A 13,085-nucleotide genomic window follows, 5' to 3' on the forward strand; every position below is an offset into this window, starting at 1 on the left:
TGAGAGAGAGAGAGAGAGAGAGAGAGAGAGAGAGAGAGAGAGAGAGAGAGGTGGCTAGAGAGCAGGCTCAGTGGTTAACAGTCTTGGCTGCTCTTCCAAAGGACCCTGTTTTGATTCCTAGCATCCACATGGAAGCTGAAAATTGTCTATAATTCCAGTCCCAAGGGAATCTGACACTCTCTTCTGGCCTCTATGGACATCAGGCATGCATGTGGTGAGCAGACATACGTGTAGGCAAAACACACACACACACACACACACACAAATCTTAAAAAAAAAGGTTTATATTTTACCTCAACTACAGCTGCCACGTGAAGAAACCCTGCTAGGACTGACTGGCATTTATTGCTTATCATATTAATAATAATCAAAAGGGAAGCTTCCTAAGCAAAAGGCCTGCCTAATCTCACCGCAGAAGCTTCAGCTTTCTATAGCACCGATGACCACCGATTTAGAGGTGTGTGCCATAACCTAACTGCATATGGTAGGCCTTTAACAAGTTTGTTTTATTCCTAATTGCTGGCATTTGCTTAAGTGTTTCCTTAATTCTAATTTATGTTTTTATGTTCTAGTTTGTTTACATAGCCCATAGTTCCCAATCGTCTTTATTTGCTTGAATGTTTCTTTAATTTTATTTACATTTTTATATACGTTGCTTTGCTGACATAACTCACTGTTTGGAGTGGGCTAGGAATAACCATAAATCCCCATTGCTAATTAGCCTCATCCTCATGACTGATTAGTCAAGATTATGAGCCTAGAAGGAGGGCAGGAAGGAGACTTAAGAGTGACTCAGAGGGTCGTTGAATTTTAGAGCTGGAAGGAATCTGAGAGCTTACAGCATCTTTTAGATAAAATTCTGTGAGTTTTACATTCTCAGCATTGGAGAATCACAAAATGTTGTCTGCTTGCTCTTGCTCCTTTATGCAAAAAAAGGTGTAAGGATTTGGTGACAGTTTGAAAAACAAGTTTAGTAGAGAAAATCCAATCAACGATGGCTGCAACTCATAATGAGGGCTTGAAGAATCAGCAACTTGACACACAGAAGAGCAGGGAATATTAATGAACTCGAAGGAGGCTCTTTGGACTTAAGCAGAGTGGATTGTCTGGAACTCCTTCCTCAGCAGCTGTGCAGTTGGTAAGGCTTGTAGCTTGCCTGGCCCGTGAGCTTGGCTGTTAGCGTTGCAGTGGGGAGCATTTAAAAGCACACTCAACATACGAAGGAAAGAACCTGGAACTGAGTAGCCTGCTTTATTCCAAGACTCCATCTGGCATTTACAGAACTGCTTGTCCTACATTCAACCCTGCAGAGTAACAGCCATTTTTCATTTCCTCACACCCCTGTTTTTAGTTTCAGGTAAGGCAGCCTGAGTCTGAGGAAGGAACATTTAGACTTCAGAACCACCCAGTTAAAGACCCAATCTAGGGTGATCTCCGTGAATCTAAAATGAGATCATGTTGAACCCCCAGCCTGAGAAAGGAGGTCCTCAAGACTCCACCACAGGTGTAGGTCGAGTCCAACACCAGTTAAGCCTTTAATCTCTCACGGGCAGAAGTATAATGGATGAAGAGGTGTTACAGGTATGTGAATTGTAGCTGCCAAAGGGGTAAGTTGACAAGCGAAATCCAGTACATTTCTAAACAAACTTGTCTGTGAGAGTAACAGCTCGCTCTCCGCAGATTCTGCACACCTGCCAGAGTAGTCCCGGGATCACCAGGACTTGTAGAGTGTGCAAACTGCAGTTAGCTTAGAAATTAGTCCTGGACTTCACTTTCAGTGACATTTCCATATGCTACCCTTTCAGTGAAGGGCTCCGTCCATGCGCGGTCACAGGCTCCCACCACTCTAACTGGTCACTCTGAGGGACCGCGCAAGGCCCAGCGCTGGCGCCAACTCCCAGCTCGGCCCTCTGGGTTACTATGGCGACCGCGGGAGGGGCGGGGCTCTGGGACCCTCTTTCCCGGTCTCAGCCCAGGACTTTCGAACGCTCCAATTGGGACAACCCTTTCTTGCCTCTGTCCCGCCTCGTTCGGCGCTGAGAGCGATGCGATTGGCCCCGGGCTCGCGGCCTTGTGCCCAGAGGGTACCACCTCTTGACAGGAAGAGCGGGAAAGTGTACCAGGCACTGTCCGAGGCGTGAAGCTCCCCTCGCGCAACGGGGGACCACGCGGTTGGCTTTGGGGAGACTATCCCGGCCCCATACACCACCCCCAAGTCCCCTGCTGTTAAGAACAGGAAAGGAGCAGGAGCCGGGAGGCAACACTTTCCCAGCCGGGGCTGTCCATCTGTGGAGCGCGCGCGCGACGAGGCGTGAGATTCCCGGGCGCGCTCTCCGGTGCCCCAGAACCGAGGCCGGAGGGGACGGTCCCAGCCCCGGGGGCGGGGCCAGCGGCGGCGGCGGGAGGCGCAAGGCCCAATGAGCGCAGGCTCCGCCCCCGGAGGCGGGGCAGCCGGGGCGCTCCCCCGCCCTCCTCCTCGCCCCTGCCCCTCCCCCCGGGCGCCGGGGCCGCAGTGAGTGAGTGGCACTGGCAGCCTGTCAATCCCTCAGCCGAGCGGCCTCCGAGCCCGGTCCGCGGCGGCTGCTGGCTGGGTGCGCGGCTCCGGAGGTGGCGGCGGCGACTTCTCCCGCCTCATCAATCTGCTGTCCGCCCGGCGTGCGGCCCGCCGGGGCCCTCCACCGGGCTCCGCGCCCCCGCCGCGTCGACCCGCCCGCTCCCAAACTTTCCTCCTCCGCCCCTCTCGCTCCCCGCGGCCCGCCCGTCGGCCTCCTCCTCCGCCGCCGCCGCCGCCGCCGCCCGCCGCCGCCGCTCCCTCCCCCGGGGCCGCCGGTGCTCCGATCCCGCCCGGCTGAGGCGGCGGCGGCGGGCGGCGGAGGGAGGGGACCGTTCACGCTGGCGCGGGCGGCGGCGGCCGCGGCGTCCCGGCAACTCGGCTGGCGCTGAGGACCAAGTTGCGCGGGGCCGCCCGGCGCGGCGCGGGGCGCTGAGGAGGCGGCGCGGCGGCCGCGTGAAGGCAGCGGGCACCGCCGCCTCCGCCTCCGCCAGCGCCGGCGAGCGCGCCGCTTCCGCCCGCCGCTGTCCCCAGTCTCCGCCGCGGCGGAAGCCGGAGCCGGACGCCGGTCCGCGTCCCCTCAGTCGCGGGGCCTCGCCGGGCCGGGCCGCCCCCTCCCGCGCGGGCGGGGAGCGCGCGGCCGCCTCCCCCTCCCCCCCCCCCTCTTTCTTCTCCTCCCTCGCCGCCGCCGCCGCCGCCGCCGCCGCCGCCTCAGCCTTCGCCTCCTCCGCCGCCGCCCGCTCCCGCCCGCGCGCGGCGGGATGGACGATCAATCCAGGATGCTGCAGACTCTGGCCGGGGTGAACCTAGCCGGCCACTCGGTCCAGGGGGGCATGGCTCTGCCGCCTCCCCCTCACGGCCACGAAGGGGCGGACGGCGACGGCAGGAAGCAGGACATCGGCGACATCCTCCACCAGATCATGACCATCACCGACCAGAGCTTGGACGAGGCGCAAGCAAAGTTGGTGTCGTCTCATTAAGCATCTTTTGTGTGTGTACGGGAGCCGGGCTCGGGTCCCGGGTGGCTCCCTGGACCGGGGCCTCAGTCGCGGGCGGGAACTTTCTCCGCCGGCCCGGGCCTGCCGGGCACTCGCCGTGCCCCGCACCGCGCTGGCAAAGTTGCTCCCCGGGCTCGGGACAGCCTCGGTCCGTGCTTCGTCCGTGCCCTGCTGCCCGGCCCCCTCCTCGGATTTAAACCTCCCGCCCGGACTCGGTAGCGCTCCGCGTCCCAGCCGTGCCCCGGGCCGTGCGGCAGAGGAGTGCAACTTTCTCCGCCGGCCCAGACTCCCGGCGAACACTCCCCTCTGCCGGTCCGGGGTGACCGGCTGCTCCCGCGCAGGTCCCCGTGCGGAGCACCAAGTTCTCTAGGAGGGAGGGAGGCTTTGCAAACTTTGCGGAGCTGTCATCCGCCGATTAGCCGCCGGCGGCCGGCCTCTGCGCCCGCTCCCCCGGCGGAGCTCGGCCGTGGGGTTCCCCTCGGCGCCCATCTGGTCCCTGGGGTCCCCGCCGCGGCCCCCGGAGCAGAGCTCCCCGCACGGGTCGCTTCTGCGTTCGCCGAGGCTGCTGTCGGCCCTGCAGATGGGTCGCGCTGCTTTCGGGCTGGAGCTCTTACCGCTAGAGCTTGCCTTCAATCGCAAACTAGTCAACTTGAGTTTTTGTTGACTTCCCGTGGTTCAAAAGAGCTTTCCCACACCGGGGTCCGGCTTTAAATCTTGGGTCTAACTTAGGAAGGCGCCATATTATTCCAATAGGTGATGCTAATACCTTTGTGTTTTGCTATTTGTTTTTTGTTTTTAGGAAACATGCTCTGAACTGTCACAGAATGAAACCGGCGCTCTTCAGCGTCTTGTGTGAGATCAAAGAGAAAACAGGTAAGACTGCTGCCCGCAGTGGGCCTGGAGATCCCCGAGGTGGGGTTCAGATCTACTCCTTCGACTCTCCAGTTGAGAGCTGCTGCTTTTGGGCACCGCCATCTTTGATCATTCTCTGCTTCCCACCTCCTGATCTTGAGAAAATACTGCAATAAATCTGGAGTCTATTTCTCAATTCTGCTTTGGTGCAAAATGAAGTGTATGTGCGAATGGGGCTGGGTCGCAGTTCCTTAGGCGCTAGCCCCTGGCTGCAGCCAGGGAGGGGCTCTAGCCATCTGCCTTCTCCTATCTCTTTTTGCCTTGTTTGTGTAGCAGTTTTTAAAAGGAGCGATGGGAGACTGCCAGGGACCAGGTGCCCGGGAGACGCATCACCAGAACTTTGTTTTGCTTAGGCAGCCTTAAGCTTTGGTTCTTTCTACTGGTAGAAGACACAGCTGAACAGACCGCAGTAGCACGTCAGACTTACTGTTTTAGGTGGGGAGATTACTTTTAAGAATCCAGGAAGGAAAATAATGTGCGTTGGCATATACAGTGTTTCACACCTATTAGTACTTATAAATTCTCTACCTTTCGACTGTTAGACTTGTAACTGAGTTTCAGTATATAAAGAAAAATGTCCACAGATGCAGACGAAACAATTTAGATATTTAAGGCGGGAGTAGATGAGAAGATGATAGGATTTGCAGACGTGCTAGAATGTAAAGTGAAGATACTTTATTAGGGAAATGTTTGGTAGTTCATTTTAGTTTAACTTTCTTGTCAGACTTTTTCTATTGAAGGTATTTTTACTTTTGGCTCAATGGTAAAGCTAACGTAGAAGTAGGGATATAATTCACATGTTTTAGTTTGTCTTTAGTTATCTTTCCTATATGGCAAGCAACTCCCTTAATCAAGCTTTACCATTGATTGATTGATTGATTGAATGAATGTTTTGGGTGTATTGCTTTTTAAAGTTGCCCTTTTGTAAGTTAAGGAAAGAAGAAAAAGTCAAGTCCAGTATATTGCATTTTCCAAGTGATGCTGTTTCAATGGTTAAATGTTTGGCTGTCCTTAAACTGAGTTTACAAATAATTGCACACTGCCTGGAATTGTTAGGCTGGTAGTTGAGTTATACTCTGTTTAAACAGGTACAATTCATATACCTAAAAGTGATATGATGGCAGAGAAGATGATGGTTCTCTTAATATATGTATGCTAAACCATAATTACTAGTAAACACTGAAAACCTTATTTACTTTTCATTCATGGCATGGATTTTTAATGATAATTTTTTAGTGATACACTTTACATTCTGAAAAACCACAGTTATTTTAAATTATTGACTTATTGTATGTTGATTTTTTTTAGCTACTTTTATCGTGCCTAGTGATTTAAGATGGTAGATAATTTAAATCTAACTATAAAGACACCTAGCATTGAATCTTGAAGGCTTTCAATTTGAGAGAATAAAAGTATATAATTCTTAGTACATTATGTTACTTTATTTCTGAGGGTTTTCTTGCTATCAGGGCTACATTCCAGTTTGTGCTAACAGCTACACACTGGCAATGGGGTATTGACTGTGTTGTGAATATTAAGATTGATTCAACTTTATATGTCACTATATTGCTAAAGAGAGGGAATTGTACTCTTCTCTAGGAAGAACCCCTTCTTATGGTTTGTACTTATTTATTTTTTGCCCCTTTAAAGTTTTGGCCTACCCATACAGAACCATACAGCGTTTCATGCTTGGACTCTTATCAGCAGGAGAAATTCAATTAAGAAGTGTTAGTCTTCTAGTTGCTTATTTGCACAGGACTTAGTTACACCGTTCTGAAAGGAAAGCATAGTCAACGGCATGTCAAAGGTGAGTTAAGAAAAAGATACAAGTCTTTTCAGAGTCTGTGATGATGGTCAGGGAGCTTTGGTAGTGCTGTTGCTATTTAAGAAGCTGCGGAGAGTAGACAAAAGAAATTTCTATGTTTTGAAAATTGTTTCCTTGGCTTTCAGTGATAACTTGTAAATTAGATCCTCTTTTTGTGCATTGGCCTGCGACCCAAGTTTTCAGGTTATCTCTTTTATAAAAAGCCAGCAGCCCACAGAGTGAAGGCGGCTGTCTGGGCTGAGGCACCCCCCTGCCAGCCTTTCTGAGCTGGAGAGGGATGGGATTTAAGTACTGAGTGATTGATGGGGGTGAAGCTCTCTTTCTCCGCTCCTTTCTCCCCTACCATCCACAGCTCTGCCTCATGCTCCCAAACCAGTTTTAGAAGAAGACAGGATCGCTAGACTCAGAGCCCTCAATTTGAAATAAAACAGCTGTGTAGACATTAGTGTTACCAAAGCAGAGAAAGCTGGGCAGCACATTCCAGGGCCTATCACCCCCATCTGCTTCTGCAGTCCTGCTTTAGAGACATTATGAACTTAGAGAGTAAGTGTTAGGGAATACACATATGCTACTTAATACTTTTTCTTTAAGTCATCTTACTAATTTATTATCATAACATCTAAAGATTTATTACCTAGAGAAAGTTCAGCTAGTCGTTTGTGAATATAAACCAGAAATGTGTGATGACTATTCTGTATAATGAATGGGAGGGGCGGACAAGTGGGGAACTAGAGGGCTGGGTAGGTGGGAACTGCCACTTCAGTGGAGAGTGCAATTTTGGTTGTGTTTCTCTTTTAAAATAAGACAAAATCATTTACAATTTTTCATGTATTTGTAGAACTGCCAGTAGATTTTGAGGTTTCTGTTCAGGCTGTGAATACTGCCAGTTTTGATGCACACAGGGGACTTAGTTTGGAAAACATCTTATTTCTCCCCTACCAAATATGAAAAGGCATTCTTTTCCCCTTCTGACAGATAAATGGGCAATCTGCCACAATTATATTATTTTCTTGTTCAGAGTTAAGGAAAGTATACTTTTACTATAAGATGATTGCTTTTTTAAACATATATTCTATTGTAAAATTTATCGTATAGTTATTTTAGGGCAGAAACATTTTTCATTGTTGAATTGTGACAGTTATACATTTTAGAATCAACTAAAAAGTTACAGGCTTTAAAATCAAGATACAAATATGTTTTAAACTATGTAAGCAAGAGAAATGATGGGCTAGGATTTTCTTTAGGATGATGAAGTCATATGTTGTCATCCATCGCTTATTAAATATCTCTAATGCAGTGAGGCCTGCTCATTTTCATTCTTCTATTGGTACATTTTCTTACCTATTTTTTTGACTTCCTTCATCTTGACTGTGAAGTGTTTCTTTTGTGAAACAATGTGTCTTCAAAAATCTGCCTTTTTTACTAGACCCTTAATTATGGGAATTTAAATAAAGGAAACATTTTTTTCAAGGGAATATTTTTAATGTATATTAACCTAGCAATTTAGTATATAATCTGAATCATAGAATTGTAAAAAAAAAAAAAGTGTATATTTTAAAAACCAGCATAACCTTTCCCTTTTACAATGCTAGGCTAAAATACACATTGTTGATAGCTGCCAACCAAACTCTGATTTATTGCCACACAGACCCTAAATAGCGTTCATTTACTAGTAATGTCTAATGGCAGACGTGGTGGTTTGCCAGATTTGTAGGCTTTGTGAGGCTTATAAGCAGGACTGACTTGGGAAGATCATAAAACTTAATGAACTTCTCTACTGCAGGAGGTGTCCGCAGGGGAAGAGAAAGGCCTGCTTGGCTGGTTGGGCTGCTTGAAGGATTTTTTAATGTTTGAGAAGAAAATGACTATTAAAATGCTATACTTTTAAAATAATCCATCGTGAGAAAGTCCTAAGAATTTTAGGTATCAGAACTAGGACAGGAATGTAGTTTGCACGTGAGTTTTGTACCCATTTAGTGTATGGTGGATTAAACCTTTTATCTTCATTGCTAAAAGTGTGAATAGCTTTCAGAGGATAGGGCAGTACTCTTAGTTAACCCTTCCATTTAATTTTTACCTTACATTTTTAGTATTTCATTTGCATCTTTTTCTGGACTGTTCTTTTTTAAAACTTTCATATAAGAATTTGCTACATTTTTTTTTATTGTACAGTGCTATGCTTTTCATTTAATTTTCAATGTATAAAAAAATCAAATCAATCATCAAGTAAACATTTAGCAAAGAAATAAGAAAATTGTTATTTTTGAGTCTCAGTGATTCTGTATTTACTGTATATTTTGTTGATCTTGCACTATATCCAGTATAGTTAACATTTGCTCCAAAGTTTTGAAAACAAATGCTTTATTACACATATGTATAATGTTTCTGTTTCAATGAGACTATTTTCTAGCTTTTAAGAGCTTTTTATTAAGGACAACAACCCTCTCTTTATATATATATGTGTATACATATATATACACATATATATATATACATATAAAAACAATAATATATATATATGTAGAAGAGAATTTTGAGCATTGTTTGCCTTCAGTAATGGCAACAATTGACCAACTTTGTTTTCTCTATTACTCCTGCCCTTCTAGAGTTTTTGTTGATTCAGATAGTAATAGGCCTTTAATAGTTCAAATTTTATATCCATTTTAGATAGACATTATGGTTTGTTTACACTGGGAATATTGAATGATTAAACAGGAAAAATATAAAGTCAATGTATGTTAGAAATGTCATAAATTATATTGCTTTATCAATATATTTTCCTTAAAGCCATTTAAGAATATTTTGTCAAGTTTCTCTCTGTAGGTTTATATTGTTTGTGGAGGTTGTGTAGGAAGTTTGAAGCCTGGAGGAGAGTGACATGTGTCTGACTTTCCCCCTCTTTCACTCTTGAACAGTAATACAATCTGTGGGCAGGAACCCTGGAAAGTTGTCATTGCCAAGCTGTATAGAACTTTCTGGTCTGAAGTATCATGCAGATATACCTTTAAAATGGGATGATCTTTTCTAGCCTTTTTTTTTCTTTTCAATAAAAATATATTGAAGCCTGTTGTCAATACTAACTTGATCTGTGCAAGTAATTCTTTTGTGCCTTAGTTTTATTTTTAGTGAGCCTCATTGCAGATTTGTGTGGTTTTGATACTTTATTTAGGATTTTACCATGTCATTTTTATTAATTTACATAGCTTTATTCTAAATCAGAAGTATATTACTATACTGGTAACGGAGGCCCCAACTTGCCTCCAAATCACACAAATCCACTCATTTTTTATAACAATAAAACTACATTTTTTTCATACTGGTGATTTTCCTTTAATTAATTTTGTTTGTAGTTTTAGATTTTTAGTTTATAAATTTTATAATCCAAAAAAGATTTTAGTTACCATCTTATTTAGCTTATGTGTATTTTGATACTGTATAGGGTATGCTGTAGGATGAAATTATATTTTATATAAATTGGGTGTCTAAGAATTGAAACTGAATTTTCTGAATCATGTAACTCATCACTTTGTTTTATATGGATACCATATAGTATTTATTCAAAATAAATACTTGACACATCAGCACTAACATAGCAAGTTAAATAAGGATTTAGACTATTTTTTTCCATATTCAAGTATATGTGAAGAATTTTTAGATTCATTTTATTTCAATATCGACACTGTGAGAATAATGTCTTATTTGTTTTCTCAGCAGGCCTGTGCTTTAGCCATTTATCAGTGATGAGCATGAGTGAGGCAGTAACTGACAAAGCCACACGTCTCCCTCCCATGCTGACCTTTTCCAAGTGCTTGCTCGACTTTTATGGGCCATTCCAGCCTGGAAGTGTGAGAAGACACTCATTGACATCACAGTGTATAGTACAGTGTAAATCAGTGACTTTTTAAGGTCTGTTTACCACATTTTCTTTTCTTTACAAACTTATTGACGTTAATGAAACAAACTGCTATTATAGCTAGGTGATAGTGCTATATTTAGCAAATAAATTAAAAAGTAATGCTTGAGGGAGCCACTGAGAAAAATAAGACATCTTTTATGCTTTCAGACATAGAACATATTAGAAAACAAATTTCAGTCTTAAAATCTTGATTTTGACAATGCTCTTTGTAAGCAGAATCCCTTATTACCTTTTTCATAGACATGACATAAACATAAGATGGCTATAGTTTTTAATGTGAAGTGTGGCTTGCTTTTACACTGAATTTAAATAAAGTGTGATATCTAGCAAAGAAGTTGGTTCGAAAGGAAAGAATGTGTTAAATTGAATAAGCATAGCAATTTTTTAAATTTACTCTATATTTAGTTACAATTACTACCGAAACAAAGTAATTATGGATAAACATACTTGTTTAAAGTTTTATATTTGTTTTCTTTCAGCTTAAGTATTTTAAAAGTGATAAGCTGTTTTGAGTACTAGCCCTTTTTGTGTGATCATACTAATGAGTTTTTGGTATACAGTGTAGTCCTCTTAATGCTGATGATTTCTCCTGATGTTTAAACCATTATTTAGGAGATGCCAACATATGTTAGTGCAAAATGATTTTGTTTTGTTTTGTTTTATGTGGTACATCAGTTTTCAAAGCATATTTCTTAGGCATCAGCATCCAGCAGGTGGCTTTTTACATTAAAAAAATTCATAAATTTTAAAATCCCATAAAATTTTATTTCAAATTCAAATTAACTGATTGAGAATGTCAACATTTCCAGTGTCTCTATATTAACATTTATAATAGAACAAATGGTTGCATATAGGAATTATCTGCAGCATAATCTAAATTAAGATTCTAAACAGGCATTACAGATGCTGGTAACTTTGGCAATTATCATTTTGTTTGGTGAACAGTAGTAAAACAGTGTGCGGTAAAAGTGTTTAGAGAGAGAGGATAAATAAATTGAACAGTTTTGCAATGCAAAGTGGTTTGTGGTGTTTTTGAGGATTTCTTGGCTCTCTCTTAACTGCTATTGTGAGCCTGGAGCAGATTTCCCCATTGCTAATGCCCTAGAAGTATTAATTCACTTTGATATGCTAATTAGAGGGCATTATGCAAGAAATGAGATTAAGTGGCAGCATGAAGCCATTTGCCTGTCAGTAAATTGAGAGCTTTAGCATCGGGAGGAGCTTTGTTTTTTTTTTGGTATGTATTTTGTTTTTTTTTTTTTTTTTTTTCCTGCCCCCCCCCCCCCCCCCCCCCCGCCTTCCTGGTTTCTCTTGGTTTTGCATATAAATAAAATTGATTGAAAGCTCTAGAGAAGGCTCTGGAACATTGGGCTCCCTCTCCCGCCATGATTAAATGTAATATGAAATTTTCCTTTTACATTCTGTGTGAAATTAAGAATTTGGTCATTTAATTTCTTTTTCCTCAAATGACTTTAGCATCATCACTAGTGAATTGTTATCACTTACTTATTTACCTCTTTGTCAGTGTAAACATTGTGTACCAGTGTCAGCACTAAACTGAATTTCACAAGAATTGGGAGAGAAGAAAGAAGCTGGTGAATGGGCTTCAAGAACCTATATTAAATGAACATTAAGATTTTGACTTGAATTCATGGAAGTTGAAACAATAAAATTAGTTAGTGGTTAAACTTTGCCCTCTACAACACAACCTGTGGAATTGGTATTTTATTGTGTATTGACATGTAAGATTGCCATATTTTATTTTCATGTTGAAAATGAAATTTCTTACTTCATTCTGGTTTTACTGATTTGTGGGTAAAGCCAGGCATTTGAATTTTGCTCCATAAGGCTACTTTCTGATTTTCTATTATTTTGTGAGAAAATGAATGAATGCTTAAAGAGATTGAGGAAGTGGAGGAGCAACATTCTCTGGGCTTAAGAAAAAGTTAAGATTTCTTCCGACACTGAGCATCTACCTGCATACAGCTTTGATAGAACTGCCAATTGCTGTCTAACTACAAATCACTGGGTTGGTTAGATGGGAGTGTTTGGGCGAGGAATTTGTACTGAGACTGGGTTTTAGTGTCTGAATTCCATCATGTCTAGACCCAAGAAGCCATAACTTCTCAGAGCCGTATGGATAGTTTAGTCACTACAGCTGCCATGTATGTACACTATGAGGGCTTGTGTCTCCTTGGATGGGCATGTGATGCTTGCTAATACTACTGGAAGTTAGGAATGTGCATACAGACGTGAAGATGAGAGCCTCTTGGGACAGAGTCCTGATGACATTTCTGTGGGATGAGGACTTAGTAGATAACACATTAGCTACTTTTTTTTTTTTTTTCTGTATGAAATACTGCTTACTTTAGATTTTTGTCTCTTTTCAGACTTCTCATTTGTCTCTTGATTACTTACACAATTTTATTTTAAACACATGAAGCTATTTTCTGTTGAAACAGAGAACAAAAGCTTTGAAATTGTATTATTTAAACAAAAGACTTTTACAAGCTTTCAGGTAACTAAGCCTTGTAAATAAAGCTTTATGGAAGACTTATAGGGACATGGCATTTAATGGAAAGTCAGTCACTGCATTTGAAAAAAAAGTTGAAGTGGTAACTTGCATGCAGGTGTCCTCAAATGAGGAAGAAGTGACTTTGACAGTCTTATAACTTTTGTTTTTCTTGCTTCCTCACCTCCCCTTAAAAAAAAAAAAAAGAAAGAAAGAAAAAAACTGCCGATGAAGGTAGTTGGAATTCATAGTCAGATATATCATTTTCAACTTGGAATAGGAACTAGAGCAGGAAATTGATTTTATATTTATTATGAAAGCAAGAACTCTGCCACCAACTGACAGCCGTCCATGTTTTAGTTTGTGATAAT

The 13,085-nt window shown here is 43.1% G+C and overlaps 1 protein-coding gene across 2 annotated transcripts in view; it reads left to right on the forward strand.

Moving 5' to 3' along the window:
- The first annotated feature begins 3,193 nt into the window (after positions 1–3,193).
- Positions 3,194–13,085, forward strand: part of Pbx3 (PBX homeobox 3) — a 190,730-nt gene continuing 180,838 nt past the window's right edge. For both annotated transcript variants that reach the window (XM_036184530.1, XM_036184531.1), the window contains exons 1-2: positions 3,194–3,512; positions 4,349–4,422. In XM_036184530.1, the coding sequence (XP_036040423.1) occupies positions 3,313–3,512; positions 4,349–4,422 (274 nt within the window). In that variant the 5' untranslated portion in view covers positions 3,194–3,312. The remainder of the gene's footprint in view (positions 3,513–4,348; positions 4,423–13,085) is intronic.

Source organism: Onychomys torridus, chromosome 4 (assembly GCF_903995425.1).
Source record: "Onychomys torridus chromosome 4, mOncTor1.1, whole genome shotgun sequence".
Classification (NCBI taxonomy): domain Eukaryota; kingdom Metazoa; phylum Chordata; class Mammalia; order Rodentia; family Cricetidae; genus Onychomys; species Onychomys torridus.